The sequence below is a fragment of the Ascaphus truei genome, chromosome 5 (genome assembly GCF_040206685.1).
Source record: "Ascaphus truei isolate aAscTru1 chromosome 5, aAscTru1.hap1, whole genome shotgun sequence".
NCBI classification, from domain to species: Eukaryota; Metazoa; Chordata; class Amphibia; order Anura; family Ascaphidae; genus Ascaphus; species Ascaphus truei.
Window position 1 is genome coordinate 110,884,155 of NC_134487.1, and position 26,675 is coordinate 110,910,829.

The window sequence follows — 26,675 nt, forward strand, 5'->3', positions numbered from 1 at the left end:
TGTGTATATGGGCACACGGAGATGCGTGCGCGTGTATATGGGCACACGGAGATGCGCGCGTGTATATGGGCACACGGAGATGCGCGCGCGTGTGTATATTGGCGCGCGCGTGTGTATATTGGCGCGCGTGTGTGTATGGGCACACGGAGATGCGCGCACGTGTGTATATGCGCACACGGAGATGCGCGCGTGTATATGGGCACACGGAGATGCGCGCCGTGTGTATATGGGCACACGGAGATGCGCGCGCGTGTGTATATGGGCACACGGAGATGCGCGCATGTGTATATGGGCACACGGAGACGCGCGCATGCGTATGGGCACACTTGGGGCGTGCGGGCAGTCGTAGATGCGTACGGGCGCGTGGGTATACGTGCGGGTGCGTGCATTCGGGCACGTGGGGCTGTAGACATGTGCATGGGGATGCGCTGGGGCGAGTAGACATGTGCATGGGTACGTGTCGATGTAAGCAGGTGTGTAGGCTGGGCACATGTAGATGTATACAGGTGTATGGGCACGGGTAGAGGAATAAACTCTTAAGCCTGTCAGGTTTTAGATAAGTAAATGTTACTGCAGTTATAATAATGAGTAAGGTAATTGCATGGTGTTGCATGGTGCTGCAGGGGCAATGGGGACAGAGGTACGTTATAGTTGCGCCACATGTTGATGGCGAATCGGTTTGAACGGGCTAGAGGAAAGTTTATTGATTTTGAGCTGATCTTGTCTACCTCTGTCCAGCCAGGTGACATACTCTTTAAAATTGGTTAGCAGCAATTTGCACTGCATTTCCGTTGAATAGGTCTTTAGGAGTTCTGTTAATGTGACCGTTTTGTTATTTAAGCTGTCTAATAGTGGATGCGGTTTTGATAGTTGATACGGGTATTGGGTTGATGTTCTGGTTAAGCGGTTTTCGTTTGACGGAGGTGTGGTGCTGCCTTGAGAGCACAGATGGTGTGAGGTGCTGGTGACTCACAGGACGGTGTACACACCTCAAGACACTTTGAGTCAATCAGAGGTATTACCTCATCCCATGATATGGTGAAAGGTGACCCCCACCTATGTTATGGTCCCCTGGCCAGGTATGGTGGCGGGGGAGGCATTATGGTCCCTTTGCCAGGTATGGTGGCAGGGGAGGCCGGTTTAAGGGTGCGCTTCAATGTTCTTGCTAGTGCAGGCCCGAGCAGAGGTGTGATTTTCAAGCGCGGAACAGGACAGCGCTCTGTTGATACTTGCATGGCTTATTTCAGCGGTGTTTTCCCCTCTTGGATTTATGGCGGCTCTGGGGGTCAGCATAGTTGCCCTAGCTTAGCGCGCCATTTAGACAGTCTCGGCAAGCACACAATGCAGCGTAGTTACAGTGAAGGTCCGGGGCACACGCAGTTCAGTGGGTATCTTCCGCGATAACTTAACGAGGCATGGTTGGACCGGCGGCTGTGTGCATTGTTTCAAGCAGGCCAGCGCATGATGGCAGACAAGGTCGTGGTGGCTTCTCCACAGGTCACGTGCTGGGCAGGAGTCAGGCGCCAGGGTTGCACCCCGTGGGAAGGGGGCGTTGCAGCGCAAGGTGCGGCAGCGCGATGCGTGAGGCAGGAGTTAGGAGCCGTGGGCAGGGCGGCGGCCTTCGTCCACAGGCCACAAGGCAGGGCGTCACGGTGGGTATGTCGGCCCCAGCAGTGATGGGGAGGCTTACGGCCACTGTGATACAGGACAAGGCAGTTCGGCACGGAGGTCGGGCCCCAGCGGCGAGGGGGAGTCCTCCTGCCGCTGTGACGCGGGACAGGGTGTCACAGCACGCCAACGGCCGCCCGCTGCCGACGCGGGCGGTGTCACTATAGGGGGATCGCCTGCAGAATCGGCAGGGTTGAGACGACCAGGACGGCCACCCGCAAGCGCGGGTGGCACCAATGCTTTACTCGACGGACGTAGCAGCAGCTGAAAGACCCAGATGTAAGGAACCTGCGGCGGTAAAGAGGGGGCAGTTGCACAGCACGGCGAGCGCGTTTAGGAATTGGGTTGGCGGCAGAAGTCCCAGATGTCGGGGTAAGGCGGGTAACACCAGGGCCTGCGCTGGCTCTACACTAGCGGCGGAGGGGACGGCGAGGAAGGTAATTTTCACGGCAGCGTTAATAGGCATACTGAAAGCTTTGGAGCCTCGGGCGTTAGTCTCCTTCGGCGCAGGGAAGTCAGGCGGAGCATTACTTGCGGCAGCATGGGGGGCATATCGGTGGGGCGGTTGACGGTGGCACTAGATCCTGTTCCGGCAGCCTCCAGCCTGACCCTGATGTCTCTTAATCCAACTTTAACAACGGCCGGGGTCACTGGCACCGTGGATCCCATCCCAGTACCAACAGCCATCAGCCTGACCCCGGTGTCTTTCAATTCTTCAGCCACGGCCGGGGTCATGGGCACGGTAGCTGACCCACCCGGCAGCATCACGCGCTGCACAGACGGTGGGACAGCCCCTGCGGGCGGTTGATGGGGACACGCCATGGAAGGTATGGCATATGGCGTATCCGGTAATGGTAAGGAGTCGCGTTTAAGGCGGCATCGAGGTTATATGGCGAAGCGTCACGGTTTGCAGGGTTCGACACAGAACGAGCAAGGGAAGAGGCGTGGCCCAGTCCACCGCCAGGGTCGCTTCCCCAGGGGTCACTGAGGGCGGGTAAGAAGCCTGCAGCAGTAAAAAAAAAAAAAAAAAAAGGCCGGCTGTGAGACAGGATAAGCGCATTGGCAGGTTGGTTAGCTTCGCAGGGGGATTGGGCAGCGGGCAAGGATCAAGCAGGGGAAAAATCCCAGATAGCGCTGGGCAGTGGCGTCCTGCGGCTCCGGAGGCGGTGCAGGTCTGGGACCGGGGATGGATAGCACAGCGGAGAAAGTGATTCTCAGGGCATCTTTAAGAAGCATGGCAAGTTGAGTAACTGCTGCTCCAGGCGCGATTGGCATCCCCAGGTGGAATGGTAATGACAGACCGGGCTGGTAGAGGAGCATGGTTCATGCTGCTAGGCATACCAGATGGGATAGACTTATTTAAGTTTACGGGAGGGCTTTGAGAGGGTTCTGGCAGGGTTGGTGGTACAGGTCTACTTTAAGGGGGGTTAAATAGGCCCATCGGTGGCGGCTCTTGGGGGGTAGGTGCTTGTTCTTGCCAGACTGGGAGCTGGGCCGTTTGAGCCCATCGGGGGAGTACGAGTGGGCAAGGTAAGTTATCCATGACCTCGAGGGCCCGCTCGCGTAGGGGACACAAGGTCAGCGGTTCGAGGGCCGGCTGACCGTCCCCTACCCTACCCCTCCTGTCAAAGGAGCACTCTGGCAGGGAGTGCATTTACCCCTTTAGGTTTTCTGTATAAATAGCCGCGGCCATTTTACCTCCAGTTCCCGTTTCCTGTCGTTATTTGTACGTTACATGTGGGTACAAGGCGGGGGGAAGAGGGGAACCGCCTGGAACCTCCCTGGTCAAGCGGCCTCCCTAGCCATAGGTGGGGGGGCTTCATGACCAGGAGGGTCTGGCCTTCCCCTCGCTGGCCCGCCCCCACACCTCCCTCCCCAGCACAGGGGAGGAGTTTCCAGAAGGCCTACTTAAGGCCAGGCTGGCGGGCAGCACGTCCTCTTTTGCTGCCCGCCAGACGATTTCCGCCCACCCATCCCCTTAGATTTTGATTGCAATCATGTAATGAACGGCAGCAGAAGGTTGAGCAGGGCAGGTATTCCCAGGAATGTGGACATATGCATTGTATGCCGTGTTAATGGTTCTTTGTTCTGTTACAGCACGAACAGCTGATGCTGTGCTGAGTGAAAGGACGAGGTTCCGAGCAGGAGGGGTCATTGTCCAGTTTTGCCTTTGTCGCGGCGGCTCTTGGGGGGTAGGTGCTTGTTCTTGCCAGACTGGGAGCTGGGCTGTTTGAGCCCGGTGGGAGTACGAGTGGGCAAGGTCAGTTATCCATGACCTCGAGAGCCCGCTCGCGTAGGGGACACGAGGTCAGCGGTTCGAGGGCCGGCTGACCGTCCCCTCCTGTCAAAGGAGCACTCTGGCAGGGAGTGCATTTACCCCTTTAGGTTTTCTGTATAAATAAATAGCCGCGACCATATTACCTCCAGTTCCCGTTTCCTGTCTTTATTTGTATGTTACATGTGGGTACAAGGCGGGGGGGGGGGGGCGGGGGGAAGAGGGGAACCGCTTGGAACCTCCCTGGTCAAGTGATTGTTACCATATTAAGGTAATTTCACAAATTTACCAAGTATTTTTTTGGGAAATTGGTCCTACACAGCCATAAAAAAGGACAAAGTTATGCATTGTACATATATATAGCTGGCCTTTTGAAAATACCTTTTACTGTAACAAGTAAAACTACTGGAATAATTGCACTGCTTACAATACTTTACAAACATGCAATTCTAAATGCTAAGTAATGAAGCACACATAATACTGTACATTAGATTATTAAATAATTCACATATGCCACTATTGATGACACTGATGAATGCAGCTTTCTAACAATCTCTTTGGTCATCTAAACTGGCTGACAATGAAGCATTAGGAGTCCTTTCATTAGTGCCATGAGGTACTTATAGCCTCAACCTGCATGGTATATACAAGTCTCATTAGACAGTGATGTTTCGGTCCAATTTCTGTGATTTATGCTGCAATTAACGTGATCTTTGATATTGGAATGTGGTAAACGGCCAATAACCATCAGTGTTTCCTTTTTCCCCCCCTTTTTCATTACACATCTAAGAAAATGTCTTGGAGTCTGTCAAACCGATGAGTGTCCTTTGAAAGTTGACTCAACGATCTTGCTGCAAATTCACTTTCACACACATTAACACTGACAGTAACTGGTCGAGTATTCAGGTATGAATCTGGGATGGGCCAGCGTAAGCCAAGATGATGACGATGGAGCTGAGAGAAAGAAAGAAATAAGAATAGTTAATACTGTGTCTGTGGATATAGTTTGAAACAGTTAATATGGACAGTGACAATAAGAGGCAGATTGATATTTATTCGATTTGCTAGGCTGCCATAAAGCAATATAGCAGTATCATTAATTTTTTCCCTCCCTCCTAGCATTGGCACTGTACATAGAATTTTTGCTGGCACGATGAGTCCCTAGCCAGTGGAGCTTTGTCTAAAGTTGATGTCTGGGGCATAAGGCGATAAAGTCACTTGCCCAAGTTCACAAGCAGCAGACACTGGGATTTTAACCAGGCTCCTCTGCTTCAAACTCAGTGTCATTGTGTCCGAGCCCATACCTTTACTCACTGAGCCAATACATCAATCTTGGTTAAATATTTATACAGATGCACAAAAACATCCCTCATATTCATAACACCCCAACCATTATTTACCTTGATTAAAGATCCATCGCTGCAGTGCCATACTATTCCTTCAACTTTCCCCTCATGGCAACTATCAAACCAGGAAACAAGACTATTATGCTTCAGAGGAGGCAGATCCTTAATTTGAAAAACGCCATGAGGAACAAGCAGATGAAAGGGATTCTTTTTGCTGCCTATGCCTAAACAAAAATTAAATATCCAATTCAATTAATTACATACTAGAATAATTACATTCAAATGGAAAGTATACATATGCAGTGTTTCGCAAATGTATTTGTTCTGTCTCCTGTTCAGTTTTGTTCCTTTTTGTCTGTTGCTTAGGCAACCCTTTTTATCTCCCCCCTCAGATAATGGTATATTCCTAGAGCCTTAGCACAACCCTGCCTTATTTCCTGGTGTGAGGCGGTTCATCTTGCAGCCATTGCTAGTGGTCTGCCCCAAACAGCTCTCCCTGCGATAGTATTGTTTTTTCACCTTCTCCTAATTTTATGCATCGCCAACGTTTTCTATTCATTAATAAAGCTTATCACAAATCCAAGTTGGACTCTATTTGCATAAAGAAGGTGAGAAGTTCATCGGTTTGTCAAATCTGAGCCCCAGGGAGCCTAGGACAGAACAATGTCAAAGAATTAATTTAAATAATATAGGCTACCTAACCTTTTAATGCCTGCTACCTTTCTGGGCAATTTTTTAGTTTATACATGGAGTTGTAAATGCAATTCGTAATGTAATTTACTATGCTAATTAGTAATTCAGGATATAGCTCGTATGTAACCAAACAGCATGTATTCTTTTGAACATAATGTAGATTTCCCAGTTCTGAAAGTAATTGTGAAGAATTACACTTAAAGGCATAAAGCCACTTTTTTATTTCTCCTGCAAGTTTGTGTGTTTAAAAATAATAATAGTTGTCCACATCAATTTCAACATGTAATAGCATGATCAAATAAATGTAAGTATCCTGGATAGAGGTACTCACATGCATCTCATATTTAAATCATTATTTATATTATGTACAAACACTAGACGGCTTACTTCGAAAACTACATTCCAAAAACAGAGGAATTTAAATAGTTTGCTGTTTGTGTAATTGCCCCAAAAATATAATTTAAAAGGACTATTTTTAAAAGTGCATGCTAAATTCCAGATGTGGGAAAAAAACAAGAATAAATCACTGCTATGCATTAAGTTGCAAATGTAATGAATAGAGCTTCTATAGATTTTACATAAGTCACCCCATACCTCCTCTGGTAATCTAGTCAAAAACACTCACCATATGGATTTCCATTAATATTCGTGCCTATAAGTTCCAGTGTTTGCTCAAGAATCTCTGACAATGAAACAAGACAGATTTCCAAACATCCAGGGTCCTCTGCATTGGGTCTTAGCACTATTGCTACACCTCTCTCATAGTTTACAGCACGTGAATGCCAGCAATATTGTTTATTTCCATTTTCTACTGGCACCCAGCCTGCATTAAAACAGTAATAATGTTACAATACACCACACACGCCGGATCATAGGTTCTTAAGTCGTCATCTATTTCCATACAAAAGTCATTTGTTTTATATTGAAGTGCACAGTAACAAAACATCAAAAACATTTACCAAGTAACACAGGTTAACCTTGTAATATAGCAAGAAAGGTTTCTTGTAAAATTAATTTGGTAAAGGTCACTAGGTTTTATACAGCCAATCAAATTGACTTTTTACATCAAAACCACTTTACTTCTATCATAACTAATTTTCTTGAAAACAGCATGTTTCATAATAAAGCAGAACCACAATATTTCTAAATCAATACTTTCCAGTATGTATTTTGTTGAGATTGCGGTATAGTAAACTCAATGGATTGTGATGCTGCAGCTACAAAGGGTTGACTTTTGGGGATATCGTATATTCAAATAATAGTTTGCTTCTAGTGACAAACCAATGGGAATAGAAAGGCAGGAGCAGATAAGCCAACAATAGCAGAGAATGGTAATAATTATTCCCTCGAAATTATGTTTTAGGGATAGAGGAAATAGAAAAGGCGGAGGAGTATGTTTATATGTTAAATTTTAGAATTTATAAATTAAATCCAGTTTATAATTTTAAAATGGTATTTTAATTTATATGGGAAGAGGTTTATGAAGGTATTGATGAACATGTAGAGACTGGAAAGAAATTAGCAGTGGTTAAAAAAAATAATAATTGGGGGGGTGGAGGGGGGTTGCGAGATATGCTGTAAACCAGTGGTGTGCAAACTGGGGGGCGCGAGACTGACTGCGGGGGCGCAGGGTTTACAAAGGCCCCGCGCGCTTCCTGAAGGCACTTAAATTAAGTGCCGGGGGAGCGCCGAAGGCCTCTGTGAACCTCACTTACCTTGGCTCCGGCGGCTTCTTAGACATTTCGTCTTGGCAACATGGCGTCAAATGACGCCACGTTGCTATGCCGACGTGACGTCATGACGCCGGAGCTGAGGTAAGCAGGGGAGGGGGGGTGGCACGCTGAGAGGGGAACTGCCGGCAGGGGGGCGCAGGGAAAAAAAATATTAACAAATTGGTCAACAGAGGAAGACGTGCAAAGGCGGCTTGATAACATGAAGGTAAATAACGCACCTGGACCGCTGGCATGCACTTAAGAGTTCTTAAGGAGCCAAGTAGAGTGAAAGCCGAACCGTTATATCTTTAATATTCAAGGACTCATTTCAACAGGCTCAGTACCACAAGATTGGCGTACAGCAGATGAGCAGTCTATATTAAAAAAAAGGGAGCTAGATCACATCCGGGGAATTACAGAGCTGTAAGCCTGACATTAATAGTGGGGAAACTACTGGAAGGTTTAGTACGGGATAATAGTCAGGAATACCTACTGCTGCGGCCAACTTGAGTCTAACATTTGCCCGTAATTGTCCGGGGCTTTTTCCGGCTGGCGCCAAACTTGGCCGCGCGCCAGCCGCATCTTCCCCTCCCCGCGTGCAAAATCAAAATGCTGTTCCCCTCCCCTTCCGACCCCCTGGCTGCTCCTCTGCTTCGCGCAGCTTTGCGCAGTTTCCCCTTACCCCTACTTCCCCTTCAGCCTTCGGGGATGCCGGGGAACCCTGGCACGTGTGACCGGCGCCACAGTGACGCGCGGCACGTGCCAGGAAAAAAACAAAACCATCCGCCGTCTGCCCGCACATTGCCCCCACATTGCGGTGGCGGCCGCTGAAGACTCAGCTCGGCCGCCACTGTAATGGATAACATTATTAGTAATAGTCAACATGGATTTATGAAGGATAGGTCATGCCAAACTAACCTTATTAGTTTCTTTTAGGAGCCAAGTAGGAATTTAGACAAGGTGCAGTTGATGTGGTCTACTTAGGCTAAGATTATAGTCCTTGATTATGCGTGCACGTGACGGACTGCATAGTCTCACGCATGCCTGCAGCCCCAGCAATGTGTGAACTTGGCTGCATGAGATTGGTGAGGCGTGGCAGGCGCGTCACAAAGCTGGTTCGCCCTCAAGTGACTGACGTCACGCTTGGAGACACATTTTTGTTTTTTCAAAATGTGGTCGCACCATTGCGCCTGCGCACTAGGGGAGGTCGCATAGGGATTATGCCATTTGTGTTTGGTGCTCGTGCGGGCCAGCACCATCACGCCGAGTGTAAACTCAGCCTTAGAGTTTGCAAAGGCTTATGATACCTTGTTACACAAAGGGTTGGTGTACAAAATAAAGAAAATTGGTCATAATACAAATATTTGCACTTGGATTGTATTGTATGTCTTTATTTATATAGCGCCATTAATGTACATAGCGCTTCACAGTAGTAATACATGTGGTAATCAAATAAAGAACACATATAGAACACCCAGAAGCTCATGTTGAACCCCCAAAATGTCTGTGTTTCATGTTCGTCTCTTGTTTTAAATCAAATAAATAACACATAATATAAATAACAGATCATGGGAATAAGTGCTTTAGACATAAAATTAACATTAAGGAAAAGGAGTCTTTCTGAAAACTGGTTCAAGGATAGAGTTGTCAAAAAAATTGAACCTTTTCAAGTTGGGCTAAAGTTGCAACCTCAAGGTTACTGGATCAATGCTTTTTAACTGGTTTATCAATTACCTTGAGGTTGGCAAAAAAAAAGAAAGAAGCAAAGTCTCCATCTTTGCCGATGACAAAGGATGTAGGATGTGGGATTTAATTTCTCTACTGGGCAATGTGCAGGTAAATGTCAGGTGAGGTTTAATACAGTACAGAAATGTAAGGTTATGCATTTGAGAAGCAAGAATAAACAGGTTACATACATTACAAATTAAAATGGAGGAAATTTAGGTAACTCCTTGATGGAGAAGGATTTAGGAGTGGTTGAAGACAGCAGGCTTAGAAGTAGTGCCCAAAATCAAGCAGTAGCTGCAAAGGCAAATATAGTAAGACCATATCTTGCATAAAAACGGGGTATGGATGGAAGGGAAGAGAAAATGTATTCCTTGCTGTAATTTTCCCAGAATCTGTTCATGGCCGTGACACGTATAGATATACTTCAGTAGGACAGAGGGAGGGAGGGGAGGGGGGGGAGAGTGGGGGGAAGAAACACTTCTGCAGGTTTCCTATAAAATGCTCCTCCTCTCACCTCTAGAAACTATGGATTTTCCCAAAGCTAAAAAAAAAAAAAAAAACCTTGCATATCTTTTAACAGGGAAGGGAAATTACTCTCCGTGATTATTATTGTAAGGAATAAATTCTCTTTTCCTGTTCATATCTCATGGCGGTGTCATGTATGGGACATACCCAAGCAGTCAGAGGGCAAGAAAGATAAATGTTACAAAACCAAGAGAAGAAAAAAAAAGACACTTAATAACATTGTCAGTTTTTTTTGTATCACTCTCCATTCAAAGCTCGCATCAGCTGAGAACTGGATGTCAAACTTCCGCTTTATAAATGTGTGGAATGAGGACCACCGTGCTGCTTTAGGCTTGTTATATAGTCTGTGCGCGCACCAGTGCACATGCCGTATGCTGTGTGTTTGTATGCTGTGAGCTGTGAAGGCACTGCGTGTTTGTATGTGTATGTGTAATTTATTAAAAAAAAAAAAAAAAAACACATTGGTAAAAATAAAATATTTATTAACATTGTGCAGAAACACATACACACACATACACATATTTCAGCGCAGGTAGCAGCACGAAATCATGCTATTCCCTGCTGTCGGCCGGATGCACGCCCACTGCCGTGAGCGGCCCTTGTATAGAAGGGCCGACTAACCTCAGCCAATTATAAGTGCCACGCACGGCGTAGCACACGCGGCCACTATATAACAGCCCTTACACAACTCCGAGGGAGATGCTTGTGCTTTAAGTGCCCACAACATAGCTATTGTTCTTGTTGAGTGAGCTCTCAACCTTTCAGGAACCTGTCTCCCTGTATGCATCCCAGATACAGGTGGAGATCCAGTGAGAAATTGTAGTCTTTGATGTTGCCTTCCCCTTTCTGGTACCTTGTAGAAGGACAAACAGCCTGTCTTATTTCCAGAAGTCATGCCCCCTGCTTTAGATGTGATGAGATGTATGAGTCACCATCTAGTTTGTGCAGCTGTTCTTTTGTATTCTTTGTCTGTAGAACAAAAAAGGCAGGACGACCTCTTTATTTAGATGAATTGCTGACATAAGTTTTGGTAGGAAATGGGTCACAGGTCTTAGGACAATTTTGTCCTGATGTATAACAAAGAATGGCTATACATAGGATAATGGCTGCAATTCTGCTACTCTCCTAGCCACAAGGATCACAGATCTTCGGCATTAGCTAGTGATAGGTTGTCTAATGGCTTGAACAGAGGTTCTACCATTGCTTGGAGGACTAGCGATAGATCCCATGTAGGTACTATATTGCAAATTTGAGGTCTCAATCTTTTTGCTGATTGTAAAAAGATCTGATAATGAGCCACTCGCTGGCCACATCCGGTAACAGTACTGTTAAGCCAACACTTGGACCTTGAAGGAGCGAAGAGAGTCTTTTATCAAACCCTGTCTGGAGGAACTTAACCAATTCTGCAGAAGAGTTATCGCAGTTCTGATCCTTTACCTTGCCCCATTGTAGGAAACCTAACAAAACCCGGTAGTACCTTGAAAATGGACTCCTTTCTGATAAGTATCAGCATTTTAATTGTATTTTCTAAAAAGGTAGGCCCTTTCCTCTTAAAAGCTGCTGTTCAAAAGCCAGGCCGCTAGTGCCAACTCCTGCGGGTCTGGGTGCTTTATAGGCCCATGCTCCAGAAGACTGCATCTGTGGAAGTTTCCATGGTCTGTCTAACCTCATGCGTACTGCCTGAACATGCCATAACTTTATTTCATATAGTGCCTCTCTCCCAATAGGACTCAAAGCGCTTCACAATTACAGTATAGTACACAGTAAACAGCACATAGGAATTTTTACAGACATATTTACACACCATCCTGATCTTGGCCATTCAGGTAAGACTTTCCTCAGTACTCTTGGTAGGAGCAGAATTGGTGGAGGGGAAGAAATATGACAAGCTGAAGTTCCATTGGAGACGCAACATCTATCTGGAAGGCTTGATGATGGTCTATCCCGCAGCAAAAAAGCGGTACTTTCTTGTCGAGATGGATGCTAATAAATCTACCTCTGGCTGACCACAATGCTCCTGTATCTGCTGAAAGTTTGTCCTGTTCAAGGACCACTCATGGATGCAATTGTCATTAGCTCAGGAAATCGGCAGTCATGTTCTCCTGGCGTGGGAGATACATTGCTGTCAAATCTTGGCCCAAGTTATGATAGCTGCTGTTGTGTGCATCAATACTTTGCTTCATATTTTCCTTGTCCCTGTATATACTTTACTGCTGTACGAGTGTCTGATTTTATCAAGACCTCTCGACCTTGTATCTATTTTTGAAAAGCCTGCAAGGCCTCCTTGATTGCTTTCAGCTCCAGATAATTGGTGTGATATGGTGTGTATTGAGCCGACCAGTTCCCTTGCGCTGTTCTTTCACCTAGGTGAGCTTTCCAGCCTGACATACTTGCATCTGTTGTATTAATCACGTGACTGGTGAATGATCATGAAACTGTCTGCAGGTTTTTCCATTGTTCCCACCCTAGTAATTTCTCTCTGGTGTCTTGATACAACGAAACCTCATGCCAAGTCTAGTGACATAGGAAATTGTGTTGTAATGGTCTCATATGAAAACTTGCCCATCTTACTACCTCGAGGGTAGCAGTCATCTGTCCCAATAGGCTCTACAATCCTTTGCCATTACTCTTTTTCGAAACTTTCTGACCATGTGTCAGGTCTTAAACCTTATACTGGAGGTACTATGACAACTTTTATTTTTTAAACAAATAAAACATCCCCAGGAACCCGTTTGATTGCACCAGAGTTTCCAACAGCCAATATCAAGAATTTTTTATGCCGTTTTGTCACTGGAGTGTATAAAAATGTATCTTTGAGATCTATGAAGCCTAACCAGTCACCTTTTTTCTGTACCACCGGCATAACAGATCGTAGAGACTCAATCTTGTTACCCGTAGGAACATATTGACCGTTCTTAAATCCAGGATGCCTCTTTTCCTTTCACTGTGTGGAACATTTTTCAAGAACAGTTTTGTTGCAAGTTCCTTAACGATCGCCTTAAAGCCTCTCGTCTCTCTGCTTCTTGGGTGTCTTGATGCTAAAAATCTGTTTTTTGACACAGAATTCATTACCGATGAAGACTGATGGCAGATACAATAGATATCTTAAAAAAAAAAGCTTGGACATCTTTTTAGGAAGGAAAGGTATACAGGGATATACGGTACCAAATAAATAAACATGGGAAGGATGTTGATCCAGGGAGTAATCGGATTGCCAATATTTTGAGTCAGGAAGGAATTTATTTTTCCCCATATGAGATATTATATGATATTTCATTGGGGCTTTTTATGTTAGCCTTCCTCTGGATCAACATACTGTAAGTACAGATCTAGGATAAAGCATCTGTCGTCTAAATTTAGCATAGGTTGAACTTGGACTCGTCTTTTTTCAACCTCATCTACTATGAACTATGTAACAGAACTCCAGGTGGTAACTTGTTGAAGGACCCACCTATCCTTTATTGTTTGAGCCCAAACAGCCCTGACTGAAACAAGCTTTACACCTACTGGGGACTGTTGGACGCACCTTGCTTCAGAAAGGTCTTCCTCTAAACTACGCTCCTCTACCTCTGCAGCCTTGAAAAAGGCTATTCTGACCTCTCCAAGTAGACATACAGTCCTAGCAAGCTCCAAATCCAAACCAAACTCTCCAAATGTAAGGGCCTGCGTGGGTCAGGGTCACGCACTTCGCAGGGCAAACCCGCCACAGCCCGCAATCGGGCGCCTCGTCGAGCCTCCTCTCCCTGGCACCTCCTGCAGCCTCGTAATTTCTGGCCGGCGGACTCACCCCACGCACAGCCGCGGCGCAGCTGGAGAGACTGTCGCCGCAGGTCTCACTTCCGCCCCTGTGCTGGTGTCGGCGGCGCGCACACAGACAAACAGAGCCTGTCCTTTCTGCTTCACACTACGTCCCTTGCGGACTCCTCCCCACAACCACTAACTGCTGAGTTCTTCCCTGCTGGCTCCCCATTGGTTCCTGGTAGTATATATGCTCAGTCAGCCCCTTGGTAGATGGCTGAGCATAAGACTTCTTTCAGTACGAAGTGCTTAATGCATCCCTGCCTCGCTACCTTGTTCTGTGTTTACCTCTAGTTCCACATCGGACTATTGGCTTGTACCCGGACTCAGACTCTCTCTGCTCCTGACCACGGCAAGTACTACAACAATCCACAACTCTTCAACCCCTGACCACAACAAGTACCTGCGACGATCCGCAACTCTAACCCCGACCGGGCTAGCGACTATGACCTGCACTCCGGACGTGCTCACGCAGCTGGAGGTCTGTTTTATCCAACCCCCACCACAGCCTCGTTCTGTTTGTGGTGAGCACTCCGTTACACCAAGTAGTCTGCCTTGAAAAAGGTATTCCCAGCCAATAAGATCTGGCCTCTGTATAACTCATCCCGTCAGGCTGATACTCTCATAATTAGGGGCATCGGAATCTTTTCTCCTGTGGGAAAAAAACAAAAAAAAACCTCTTTCGAAATTATATTGTCTAATCTCTCAAACAGATATTCCCCTTTGAAGGATAGTATAAATAAGTTATTCTTAGAAGGTTGCGTCCGCCATCTATGGCTTTAACCAGGGCTCTCCAAGCGGCTACTAATAAAGCCATGGATCTTGATGTCGTACTGCATCGATAGTTAGCCACAGATTATATAGCGGAGGCATCTATCTCAGCCAATGCCTTCAAGATTGTGGTTCTCTTAAAACCTTTCTAGAGAGCAACCTCAATATTTGCGACGCAGGATTGCATTGCTCTTCATACCGAGACTGTGGCAACTGCAGATTTACATACTGCCCCCGTTGTTGCAAATGACTTCAGAACTTTTTCAAACCTTCTCCATTGCGTCTTTAAATGAGATGGTGTCATTCTCCCTGCTATCCTGGTAATTGCCACATAAACCTTTGGTGGCGTCTCCCACGTCTTTGCATCCTCGTCTATAAATAGGGTAACTTTTATAAAATGTTCTCGAAAATAAAATTGTCTGGCTTGACTCTGATTCTAACATATCTTTGTGTATTTTATGGAGAGGAAACCCTCTTATTTTGTCTGCATCTCTCTAAAAAGAGTCTGTCCCTTTGGGATCCTTCTCCCCGAGCCTCCATTTCTAATACCGCTCATATTGCCTTTATTAATAGTGCTACCAACTGTGTCAAATACTGCATCTTCCTCCTGACCAGAGTCCAAACACTCCCCTTCTGATAATATATGTATCTCTGAATCTTCAGATGAGCCCCATGTCCAGACTTGTCTGCAACCTTGACCTTTTTGAAGGTCCCTTATTTGCCCACAATACTAGTCTCCACAGTCTGCGAAACTGTGTCCTGCATCCACTGGAGAAAGGTATTAATCTGATCCGGAGCCTAAACTGATGCAGATTTTAAGCCGTCTTCAATCGATTTATTTCCCTGTAATGCTGGCTTGTCATATGCTGAACAGATTTTTTAGCTTCTTTTATTTTTGTGGTGCAATGCTCCCAGTGTTAAATTCAATGCTCCCTCTTCCAGAAGTTCTACAGATCTACAGTTTCAAAATAATACACATCAGTAATGCCTATGAGCCTTCGGCACTCTTTATTTATTTTATACTATGTGCTAGTACTCGCCCAGAAAGTTTTGGCAGCAACCCCTTGGCTACAGAATACAATCAGCCTCCTTCAGAGCTCACCAGCAGTATTATATAGCCCCCATGAGCCTTTGTTTAACCTTTGGTCAGCACTTCCATTCCCGGCTGTCATATTCAGTTAGCGCACTTGCATTTTGGTATGACTGTGCGTGCTTCTCCACATGGGGCATATCTCCAGCAATGCAGGTGCCTCTGCGGTCCGCTCTAGTTGCTTTGGTCCTCCAGATAGCTGTCCCATGACAGAGATCCAACTTCTCCACTGGCTGAACTAACCCTGGTAGCCTTAGGGCGAACAGCCAAAAAATAATAGACTCTGCGGACGATAGAACAAAAAAAGACTGTCTGCAGGTAAAAGGAGGAGCCTTTTATGTGACTTCTGCAGAAGTTTTTCTCTGTCCTACTCAATTCTGATGGGCAGCAACCCAGACGTGTCACCGCTATGAACGTGAAAGCATAATTTTGTCACTGTATAAAACAATAGCAAGACCACACTTTGAATATGGAGTACAATTTTGGGTACCACTCCATTAAAAAAAAAAAAAACAAACACACACCACATGAAACTAGAAATGCAAAGAGCCACCAAATTAATAAAAGGGGAAGGAAAATCCGACTTATACGAGAGGCTATTAGATTTGTTTACATTAGAAAAAAAAAAAAGAGGCACCTAAAAAGGCATATGATAACTATCTACAAATATATTCTGGGTTAATATAAAGAACTTTCAAAAGAACTGTTCACCACAAGGGCAGTGCAAAGTACATTGGGTCATCCCTTAAGGTTGGAGGAAAGGTGATTTCACCAGCAAAGGAAAGGGTTACAATGTGGAACTCATTACCCATGGAGACTGTGATGGCAGATACAATAGACATCTTACAAAAATGTTGGCCATCTTTTTAGAAAAGGAAAGGTATACAAGGATATACCTAATAAGTAAACACAGGAAGAATGTTGATCCAGGGAGTAATCTGATTGCCACCCAGGAAGGAATTTATTTTTCCCCTTGAAACATTGGATGTTTCACTGGGTTTTTTTTGTTTGCCTTCCTCTGGATCAATACACTGTAAATACAAATAATATGGGATAAGTATTAGTCGTCTAAATTAAACATAACTCGATGGACATACAGTAAGGTCTTTTTCAACGTCACCTACTATGGGACTATGTAACATTGAAACCGAATAAGGAAGAACTACTAAGCACATACCTGGCATATGCCCATTTCCATCTGGGTATGGTTTCCCGTTGCAGTGTTTGACTTCTTTTGCTGGTATCCAAAAATCAGACACAGACTTGAAGTCTTCATCAACATTCCAAACAAATTCTAAAAATTAATAAATTAGGCAGCAAAATAAATAAATACAAAGGACACTTGCAGGCTGGACTAACACACAGGTTGAGCAATCAGGAAGAAAAGGGTACACTGGCTTGATGCCACATAAGCAGGGTAGCTCATGTGTATGTTAAAGGGCAATAGTATACCACTACTACCGTATATTCCGGCGAATAAGACAACTTTTTAAACCAGGAAAATCTTCTCAAAAGTCGGGGGTCGTCTTATACGCCGACTGGGGGGCGCAGCAGCCTGTGCGGCGAAACCTGGGGGCAGAGCAGAGCAGTGGCAGGCAGAAGCTCCGTGCTGCTGCTCTTTCCCTGTGCTTGCAGAGGGGGCGGGGCATCCCTCTGAACACAGACACAAGCCACAAGCCCTCCTCTTCCTGTCTTTACTCCTCCAGTGTTCAGCAGCGTGGGGAGCCGAGCATACAGTACAGTAGTACGTGTGCGTGTGTGTGTATATATATATATATATATATATATATATATATATATATATATATATATATATATATATATATATATATATATATATATATATATATATATATATAGTGATGTGTGTGTATATAGTGATATGTGTGTGTGTGTGTGTGTGTATATATATATAGTGATGTGTGTGTGTGTGTGTGTGTGTGTATATATATATATAGTGATGTGTGTGTGTGTGTGTGGATATAGTGATGTGTGTGTGTGTGTGTGTGTGTATATATATATAGTGGTGTGTGTGTGTGTGTGTATATATATAGTGGTGTGTGTGTGTGTGTGTATATAGTGATGTGTGTGTGTGTGTGTGTGTATATATATAGTGATGTGTGTGTGTGTGTGTGTATATATATATATAGTGATGTGTGTGTGTGTGTGTGTGTGTGTGTGTATATATATAGTGATGTGTGTGTGTGTGTGTGTGTGTGTGTGTGTGTATATAGTGATGTGTGTGTGTATATATAGTGATGTGTGTGTGTGTGTGTGTGTGTATATAGTGATGTGTGTGTGTGTGTGTATATATATGTATAGTGATGTGTGTGTGTGTGTGTGTGTGTATAGTGATGTGTGTGTGTGTGTGTGTATAGTGATGTGTGTGTGTGTGTGTGTGTGTATAGTGATGTGTGTGTGTGTATAGTGATGTGTGTGTGTGTATAGTGATGTGTGTGTGTGTGTGTATATAGTGATGTGTGTGTGTATATATATATATATATATATATATATATGTATAGTGATGTATGTGTGTGTGTATATAGTGATGTGTGTGTGTGTATAGTGATGTGTGTGTGTGTATATAGTGATGTGTGTGTGTGTATATAGTGATGTGTGTGTGTATATATATATATATATATATATATATATATGTATAGTGATGTATGTGTGTGTGTATATAGTGATGTGTGTGTGTGTATAGTGATGTGTGTGTGTGTATATAGTGATGTGTGTGTGTGTATATAGTGATGTGTGTGTGTGTGTATAGTGATGTGTGTGTGTGTGTATATATATGTATAGTGATGTGTGTGTGTGTGTGTGTGTGTGTGTGTGTATATATATATATATATATAGTGATGTGTGTGTGTGTGTGTGTGTGTGTGTGTGTGTGTGTGTACGTGTGTATAGTGATGTGTGTGTGTGTATAGTGATGTGTGTGTGTGTGTGTATATATATATATGTATAGTGGTGTGTGTGTGTGTGTGTATATATGTATAGTGGTGTGTGTGTATATAATGATGTGTGTGTGTATAGTGATGTGTGTGTGTATAGTGATGTGTGTGTGTATATGTGTGTGTGTGTCTGTCCCAAACTCTATATTTTAACTGGAAAAGTTGGGGGGTCGTCTTATACGCCCAGTCGTCTTATACGCCGGAATATACGGTAATATAATAATTAAAAAATAAACCCCAAAACCTTTTATTACTACTACAACCATCATTATATTATCTGTAGTATCATTTACATTGTACAGATCACATATTTACCTGTAAAGAATCAGGATACAGCCATTGGAATGAAAGTGTCAGCAATAACAAGTGAAATTCGTCGAAATGAAACCTTGCAACAATGAGTTAACAGTATAAATCTTTTTTTTTTTTTTTTTTTTTTAATCGGAAAGTTTTACTTTAGTTTAGCACCAGAACATGTCCTGGAGAGTGCTGTAGGGATAGTGAATAAAACGGAATTCAAGCGTTCACTTAATTACTGGCGAGTAACCAGCAGATAATACAGGTTGCTACGGATAATGGTAAAATGTGGTCTAGAATCTTCTGGACAACATCATCATTACGACCAAGCTGAGATACTAAACATGCCTATAAAAAATGTGTATTGTATTTTAAAGCAGCACTCCACATTTTGCTATTCTTTAAGCCCTCTCACCATGTCCAAACTGTGAAAACAGCTTTTTTTTTTTTTAGAAACTTTTTCATACAGGCTGTGCAAATCCAGGCGGACGACCAAACTCACATTTTTTTGCAAAATCGCTAAATTTTAGTAGCTCCGAAAAGAGCAAAGGGCTAAATCGCTTCTAAACAACTCAGATTTTTTTTTCTCACCACCTTAAAGCAGGTAAGATAAAAATGCAAATTCCCACCAGAGTCTGAAATAGGGCTTTTGTGTGATGGTGGTTAACCAATAGAATATCCAGTTGTCTATACTGTATGGCCCCTCAAACCTACCTCCAAATAAAATTAGGGAGAGAGGATGGTGCTGAAAAAAAGAACATACCTGATATGTACCCTGGGAGATATACATTGTATAGACATTAGCATATTTAAATGTCACATCCTAAAATATATATCCTTCAGACCAATCAGTATAAGGGTCCTTGTGATACAGAGAGTACTAGTGTCAAACCCAACAGGATTAGAACCCACAACCTCTGCAATTTTGGGCAGCAGCTCTAGCATTGACCAAACCTCCTCCTACTCAAAGCCCTATTTCAGGCTCTGGGGGGAGTAAGCACCACCTCCAGGTCAAGCAAGTAGAAATTGGGAGGTTTGTCACTTTTTATAGAAGCAGTTTAGACAATGCGATTTGCAATAGAGAATACTATTTTTTCCTCATTTTATTCCGCATCTTGTGAACATGTCAAACCGTGTGGTAGGGCAATGACAGCGTCAGAGCTACTAGAATAAGCCTCTAAATTAACTAAATGCCAAAAACAGATTAATGTATATAAATTAATTGAACTAACCCTTTGAACTTCCATTTGAGCGAAGATATCTTTTAAACCTTTTTTCGGCTTGTTTTGTGGGTTTCCTATCTAATCGTGCCCACAGATAGGGAACACCTGTAGGAGGGGAAAATAAATCATTGGTAATACTTTGTACTCAAGATGAGTTTCATAGCATAAACAAGAATTAATATTTGCAGTGCATATACATTTCAATATATAAATATTGAAATTCATTTTACACCAAGAACATCCACGAAGAAAAATACAACCTAAAAATAGTATTTGGCCCTCGTTTAAGCAGCAATCTCCCTTAGAAGCCTATAGGAGTTTAGCTCATAATGTTAGTATTTTGTCACCTGAATAGTCCTATAACCTGCAAAAAAAATCTCTAGGTTTGAGGTTAGCATGGTAACCAGTAGACAGCACTGAGCTCCGTTTTAACCACTTAATATTTGAAACACATACAGTACTGTACTGTATCTCCTCAGAATCTGTTTTTTTTATTTTTTTTTATAAAAACAGCCTTTGAAAGTGCGAGATGAGATCACAGCAAGTAAATTTACAAAAAGCTGTTTAAGCATTCGATTGGGGATTGCTAGTTCCAGACAAAGTAATTTTAACTGGCAGATCAATGGAAAGAATATTGTTTTTGTACAGTATAAACCAGTCAGGTTTTCAAGACTCCACAAGTTAACATACTTAACCAATTATACCAACCTTGAGACCAGCAATCCCTCCCCAAAAGCTTACAGGAGTTTCATTTATATAATGTTAGTATCTTGCCCCCTAAGCCTGCTCCTCTTTGTTTTATGTTTCTCTAGTGTTAAGAAACATTACTTTAATCTCTAGCTTCTACAGTTACCCTGGTAATCTTTTAATTCCTCTGGAAGCTACATCTTTACCTCCTGGACACTTAATATTTCAAATGCCTATACATCCCCAGAAAGAAACATCAGTTTTTAAAAATTAAAACATCTCTGAAAAGGAACAAGAAGATACCGCTTAAAGGGTTTCCCTCTGTGCCAGGGTTGGCCAATTCCAGTCTTCAAGGGCCACCAACAGGTCAGTTTTTTAGGATATCCCAGCTTCAGCACAGATGGCTCAATGGAAGCCACCTGTGCTGAACCTGGAATGTTATGAAAACCTGATCTGTTGGTGGCCCTTGAGAGCCAGAGTTTCCCACCCATGCTCGGAGCCCTCCCTTTTTTCATGTGTAGAAAGTAGTTGGTCTGCAAAGCTCAATCACATTCTGTTCAGCTCCGGGGACCTGCTGCTTCCCAAGATATTTACTGAAGACAGTGCTGGTCGTTCATGCCGGTTTGAATCCTCCATCAAGCAGGCCGTTAGGAAGCCGCGATTGACGATGTTGCAGCTTGCTATTGGTTCGCTTGACGCAAGAGATTTAAACCTCCATGTTTCCCCTGTAGGAGGCACCTTCAGAGGCAAGCATCTCGAGAAGCATGGAGGCAGGTCCAGGAGCTGAAATTAACACAGGGAGACGCAAACAAATGCAGTGACAGTTTCCAGACCACTTTTCCCCAGCGTTTTACTTTTTGCTTTACGGTGTATATAGAAATAGACATCTTCAACTGCAGCATAAGCCTGTTCTACAGCTTTGTTTAACAAATATTACTAGTAAGCATATTATACACAGATAAAACTCTTGATTTTGTTGGACATTTATTCACTTACTTGGTTTATTTAATATGCAGCAATTGTCGAATTTAATCAAATATAACCTTGCATCATGTGGGTATGTCGTGTTTATTTGTGCTTATTCATTTGAAAATGCGTTGATGTCTCTGCAGTTACCTCATGTGTAAAACTAATTTGTTGTGTACAACGTTCACATGAGGAGAGTGTAGAAGGGAGATCATTTGATTTCATAAACGAATGTCCATAAACAATTAAACAAAGACATAATTGACAGCAAATAACAGCTTACTCATTATTGTAGAGAATCACATTGAATGCTGCATTAGCTCTCAATGGGTTAACCCGGGGGTGCGCAACTCCAGTCCCCCCTACAGGTCAAGTTCTCAGGATATCCCAGATGCAGCACAGGTGGCTCAATCAGAGACTCAGTCAAATACTGAGCCTCTGATTAAGTCACCTGTGCTGAAGCAGGGCTATCCTGAGAACTTGACCTGTAGGGGGAGACTGGAGTTGAGCACCCCTGAGTTAAGGTGACCAAATAGCTCCATATTGTAAGACACATTTATACCAAATCCAAAATAAAAATAAAAAAAAAAAATCGCACTGAAATTTGTTTGGAACAACATGAAGTTAGGCCGTGCGTATAGTGCCCGCGACGGGGACACGACGTCTCCCAAAAACATATACATTGCCGCCGCGTGCGCTTATAGTAAGCGCGACAGCGAGGTCGCGTACTTTGGAAGCTGGCAATATATGATTTTTCAAGGGCTGTCGCCTCATGTGACAGCCCCTGAACAAATCAAATGCCAGTACGCATATAACTTTCACTAGCGGCGACGTCACCCGTCCTGTCGCTGGCACTATACGCGCGGCCTTAAGCTTCAACAGCAATACTACAGAGAAAAAGCTCCATCCTCAGCAGATACTTTCCATTGGAGAAAAACAATTTGCAAACTCAAAAATGCATCTAGCTAACATATTGCCAGATAGAGATAGATCATGTTTTAGGAATAACTAGGGTTCTTAATAAAAAATAAACAGGTTAACTATTGTCTCAGAGTTAATCATGGACACAAGTAGTCATTTTCATCTCTGATTCTGTGTTGATGTCTCAGGGTTTCTGCTCCATGTTTGGCACTAAGTGCTTTCAGCTTGTGATTTGGGGAGTGACAATAGGAAAAAATCACGTGATGCACAGATTGTAATGAGACACACCACACTGTCTGTGTATCTATTTTCCATCTTGCATTTGGGTCAAAAGAATTTGTCAGCTCAGAGGCGGATTATACTTTTCTAGCTAACAATTTGTATCAGATGCAAGAAACACCTGCTTACATTTAACACAAATCCAAGCATACCCATCAGCGTGTGGTCTATGTTGGAGTAATTGTGGACATTCTGGCATAATGATGCATATTTGGTTGTCATGCCCTATTATTACGAAATATTACACTGAAGCCCAGATACTCTTCTCAGATATTTTGGAGATAGATATCCGTTTAGATCCATGCCTCTTTCTGTTGGGAAAGCTCTACAAAAAAAATGACCACTTCTAATATATGTAAGCTTCTTATACATCTCTTAACAGCAGCCAGATGCACTCTGGCCAACTTTTGGAAAAAAACGAGACCCTCCTGCCTCAGATATTTTACTACAATGTACAGCAGTTTGCAGAAGTATTCACCTCCCCTACCAATAACGTCATAAATTGTTTCATTACAAATAATGTACGTGCATTTTTTTTTAACTAACTTTTTTATTCAAAGCTTCAAAGCTGTAGTGGTTAAACTGAACACTGTTATAGGTGGAGGAGGTAAAATGAAAGCAATGGGGGGGTGCGGGAAGGAGTGAAATTTACTGGCTGCATAAGTATTTAGCCCCTTAATATCAATGCATTACTTGGTAGATGGTGTATAGTTAGCGCTAAATGGAAAAATGATTATAATATTAAACCTCTATAGAAATGCCCCCTATTGACGGGCTAGGCTGCCTGGTGAAATACCGATAGGTACAAATCAGAAATACAAGGTGCAAAAGAAAGAAAAACCGGCGCCTTACAAGTCCAATTGAGTGAAATTCTGGAAGTCCAATGAGTGGTGGAAAAATGTCCAATTGTATAGACCATTCTAATCTTAGGTATCAGATGGTCAGATGCGGCTTCCTCCGTGTGGTCCGTGATATGTGAAGAAAACACAAGGAAAATATAGTTTAATATTGCCAACAGATGATGACACTAAATATACAGAGACAAACTCTACAAAACAAACATCACAAAACAAGACTCTACACAACAAATATGAAACAATAGCAAGGCTGAACTGATAAAAGCGAATTAAATATAATGATAAAACAACATAAAATGGTTAATATGCGGAAGACTATGAGACCGTCGGTCCGGAGAGTCTAAAACCGGGACCCTACTCACAGAAATAAGGAAGTATGCAGGCAATGAATGTCGGCCGGGGAAGGGTGATGATCTCCCTCTGGTCACGCTGGAGCGTATCTTGAATATACTCCTGCGATCTCCCACGTCCCTAGGGCGGATACTTAGTCACTTGGGGGGCGGACCTTGAGGTTGAAGACTCCTGTTTAATTAGTTTTTATCAGTTCAGCCTTGCTAATGTTTGTCATATTTGTTGTGTAGAGTTTGTCTCTGTATATTTAGTGTCATTATCTGTTGGCAACATTACACTATATTTTCCTTGTGTTTTCTTCACATATCACGGACCACACGGCGGAAGCCGCATCTAACCATCTGATACCTAAGATTAGAAGGGTCTATACAATTGGACATTTTTCCACCACTCATTGGACTTCCAGAATTTCACTCAATTGGACTTGTAAGGCGCCGGTTTTTCTTTTTACTACTTAGTAGAAGCACCTTTTGCAGTAATTACTGCTATGAGTCTTTTTGGATAGGTCTCTACTAGCTTTGCACTGGAGGATGGTGATATTTTTGCCCATTCTTCACAGGAAAATTGATCCAGTTCTGAGAGGTTTGTTGGACTCTTGACATTTATATTAAAAAAAGTTAGCCAAAGCCACACTGGGGTAGTTGAACAATAAGAGAATGAATGCTCTTAAGTGGCCCAGTCAAAGTCCTGACGAATCCAATTGAACATTTATGATGGGACTTGAAGATTGCAGTCCTTCGACGATCCCCAACAAACTAATCAGAACTGGATCAATTTTCCCGTTAAGAATGGGCAAAAATATCATCCTACTGCACAAAGCGAATTGAGACCTATCCTAAAAAATGTATAGTAATTGCTGCAAAAAGGTGGTTCTACCAAGTACTGACTTAAGTAACCAGTATATTTCACCTTTTTTCTTTCTTTGTTGACATTTAACCTCCTCCCCATATAACATTCAGTTTAACAACTCCAACTTTGTAGCGTTGAATAAATAAGTTTTGAAAAAAAATGTGCATACATTATTTGTAATTCAACAACTAGTGACATTATTGGTATGGGGTGAATACTTCTGCAAACCACTGTATAAGGAACGTGATGGAAAAAACTAAACCAGTTAATGGAGAAATGTAATCTGATTTGGTTTCGCTAGGAATATTTTCATAAGGAAGTATAACTTTCTTGGTCACTTAATAATAAAAGACAGTGATAATTCCCACATCTTGAAAAATGGGCCTCAAGCCCTTTGAAACATCATTTACGTAATCTTTGTATGTATGTGACTAATCCCTGTTTTATGGGATTTTTCCTCCCTTCCGCAAAATATATTTATTTAGCTGTTAGTACATGCTGTTAGCAGCAGTTATTATTTTACTTTGTGCTCTATGTATTTGACTAACTTGATTGTATCCTTTTATTTTTGTTGCATTTATCTATAAAATTGCTGTATTACCTTTATGAGTAGCAACATAGCAGCATGTCCCATCCACCTTCTCAGTTGGTAGAGCACTCTGAATATCTGCATTCACTGCTAAAGGGTTGAGAGTTTCAGTGGCCACAACTTTGAACGACTAAAAAGAAGAGAATAATTGTACTGTAAACACATTCTCTAGTACTGAAGGAATGCTAGGTGTCCTGTTTACTGAACAGTTGCTTAATGAAAAACTTGGTGCTGTCTAGCCCAGTGTTTTTCCACAGGGATTCTTGATTTCAGACACGCTATGAAAGACATTGAGAGTTGCTTCAACTATAATAAATGCAGTTCCATACGCTTATGATTGAAAGCTACATTGAAGAGCTTTAGGTAAGTACAAAAGTATATATGGGTGATGCGATTGTGGATTCATTCTTCCCCCTTTATATGTTGAAGTGCATTTGCACCAAATGGCTTTTTGGGTCATACCCGGGTAGGCCATGTGACTATGAATGAAAGGTGGAAATTTGACACTAAGAAACTAGAGAAAAAACAGCATCTTAAATTTCAAAGACAAAACGACATTACTTTCCACTGGATGAATTGTTTCATATATCGTTCTCTTTATACTGGAATAAACTAAACATTCATTATCTATTGCTAACAAGCTAACTATGTGGCTGGTTAATAGGATGATATCCTATTTGTAGAAGCTTTTCACATCTCTGTATAGGATGGATGTTCACCGATTGCCCTGTACCGTATGTAGAGATGTGCATGTCAATAGCATGTATGCGAGATGTATGATGCATATATCAGATGTGTGATGTAATGTGCACAGGAGGGCTGGTCTATGATAACACCCTGCACTCCATTAGCATGCCATCATGTAGCTGTTGTCTGCAGACACTTGCTTACCTGGTGCTCGCGCTTTGAAGAGGGCTCATCCTGCACCTCGGTAATAAACACACATGGTATCTTCTGCTGCACAGCTCCCAGGCGCCTCATGCTGAGCTTACGGTGTCATCTCTAGCACGGCAGCACGCACCTAAACCTGACACCACTTCCGCCTCACACCTCGAACAGCCAATGACAACCGTTGAAGAACCGTTGCGACATGACG

General features: G+C 43.1%; 1 protein-coding gene across 4 annotated transcripts; it reads right to left on the reverse strand.

Moving 5' to 3' along the window:
- Nucleotides 1-3,361: 3,361 nt before the first annotated feature.
- On the reverse strand, nt 3,362-26,641 carry RLIG1 (RNA 5'-phosphate and 3'-OH ligase 1). 4 transcript variants are annotated; one of them, XR_012801705.1, is made up of 8 exons: nt 26,471-26,641; nt 25,592-25,709; nt 20,090-20,185; nt 16,784-16,900; nt 6,608-6,805; nt 5,344-5,513; nt 4,183-4,897; nt 3,362-3,445 (listed from the first exon to the last, which is right to left on the reverse strand). XR_012801705.1 is itself a non-coding variant. In XM_075600480.1 (7 exons), exons 1-7 carry the CDS (start codon nt 26,558-26,560, stop codon nt 4,721-4,723), a joined length of 966 nt encoding a protein of 321 aa, XP_075456595.1. In that variant the 5' UTR covers nt 26,561-26,641; the 3' UTR covers nt 4,097-4,720. The 4 variants fall into 4 exon arrangements, 3 of the variants coding, with proteins under 3 accessions (XP_075456595.1, XP_075456596.1, XP_075456597.1); XM_075600480.1 differs by lacking the exon at nt 3,362-3,445 and having other exon boundaries at nt 4,097-4,897; XM_075600481.1 differs by lacking the exons at nt 3,362-3,445; nt 26,471-26,641 and adding an exon at nt 23,786-24,312 and having other exon boundaries at nt 4,097-4,897; nt 25,592-25,707.
- Between the last annotated feature and the right edge of the window lie 34 nt (nt 26,642-26,675).

Excerpts from the sequence above, each read along its gene's own strand:
- RLIG1 (XM_075600480.1), bottom strand. The coding sequence starts at position 26,560 with ATGAGGCGCCTGGGAGCTGTGCAGCAGAAGATACCATGTGTGTTTATT. Across the intron at positions 20,186-25,591 it reads CTATGTTGCTACTCATAAAG|GTGTTCCCTATCTGTGGGCA; the intron begins GTAATACAGCAA and ends CCCCTCCTACAG. Across the intron at positions 16,901-20,089 it reads CTCAAATGGAAGTTCAAAGG|AATTTGTTTGGAATGTTGAT; the intron begins GTTAGTTCAATT and ends ATTAATTTTTAG.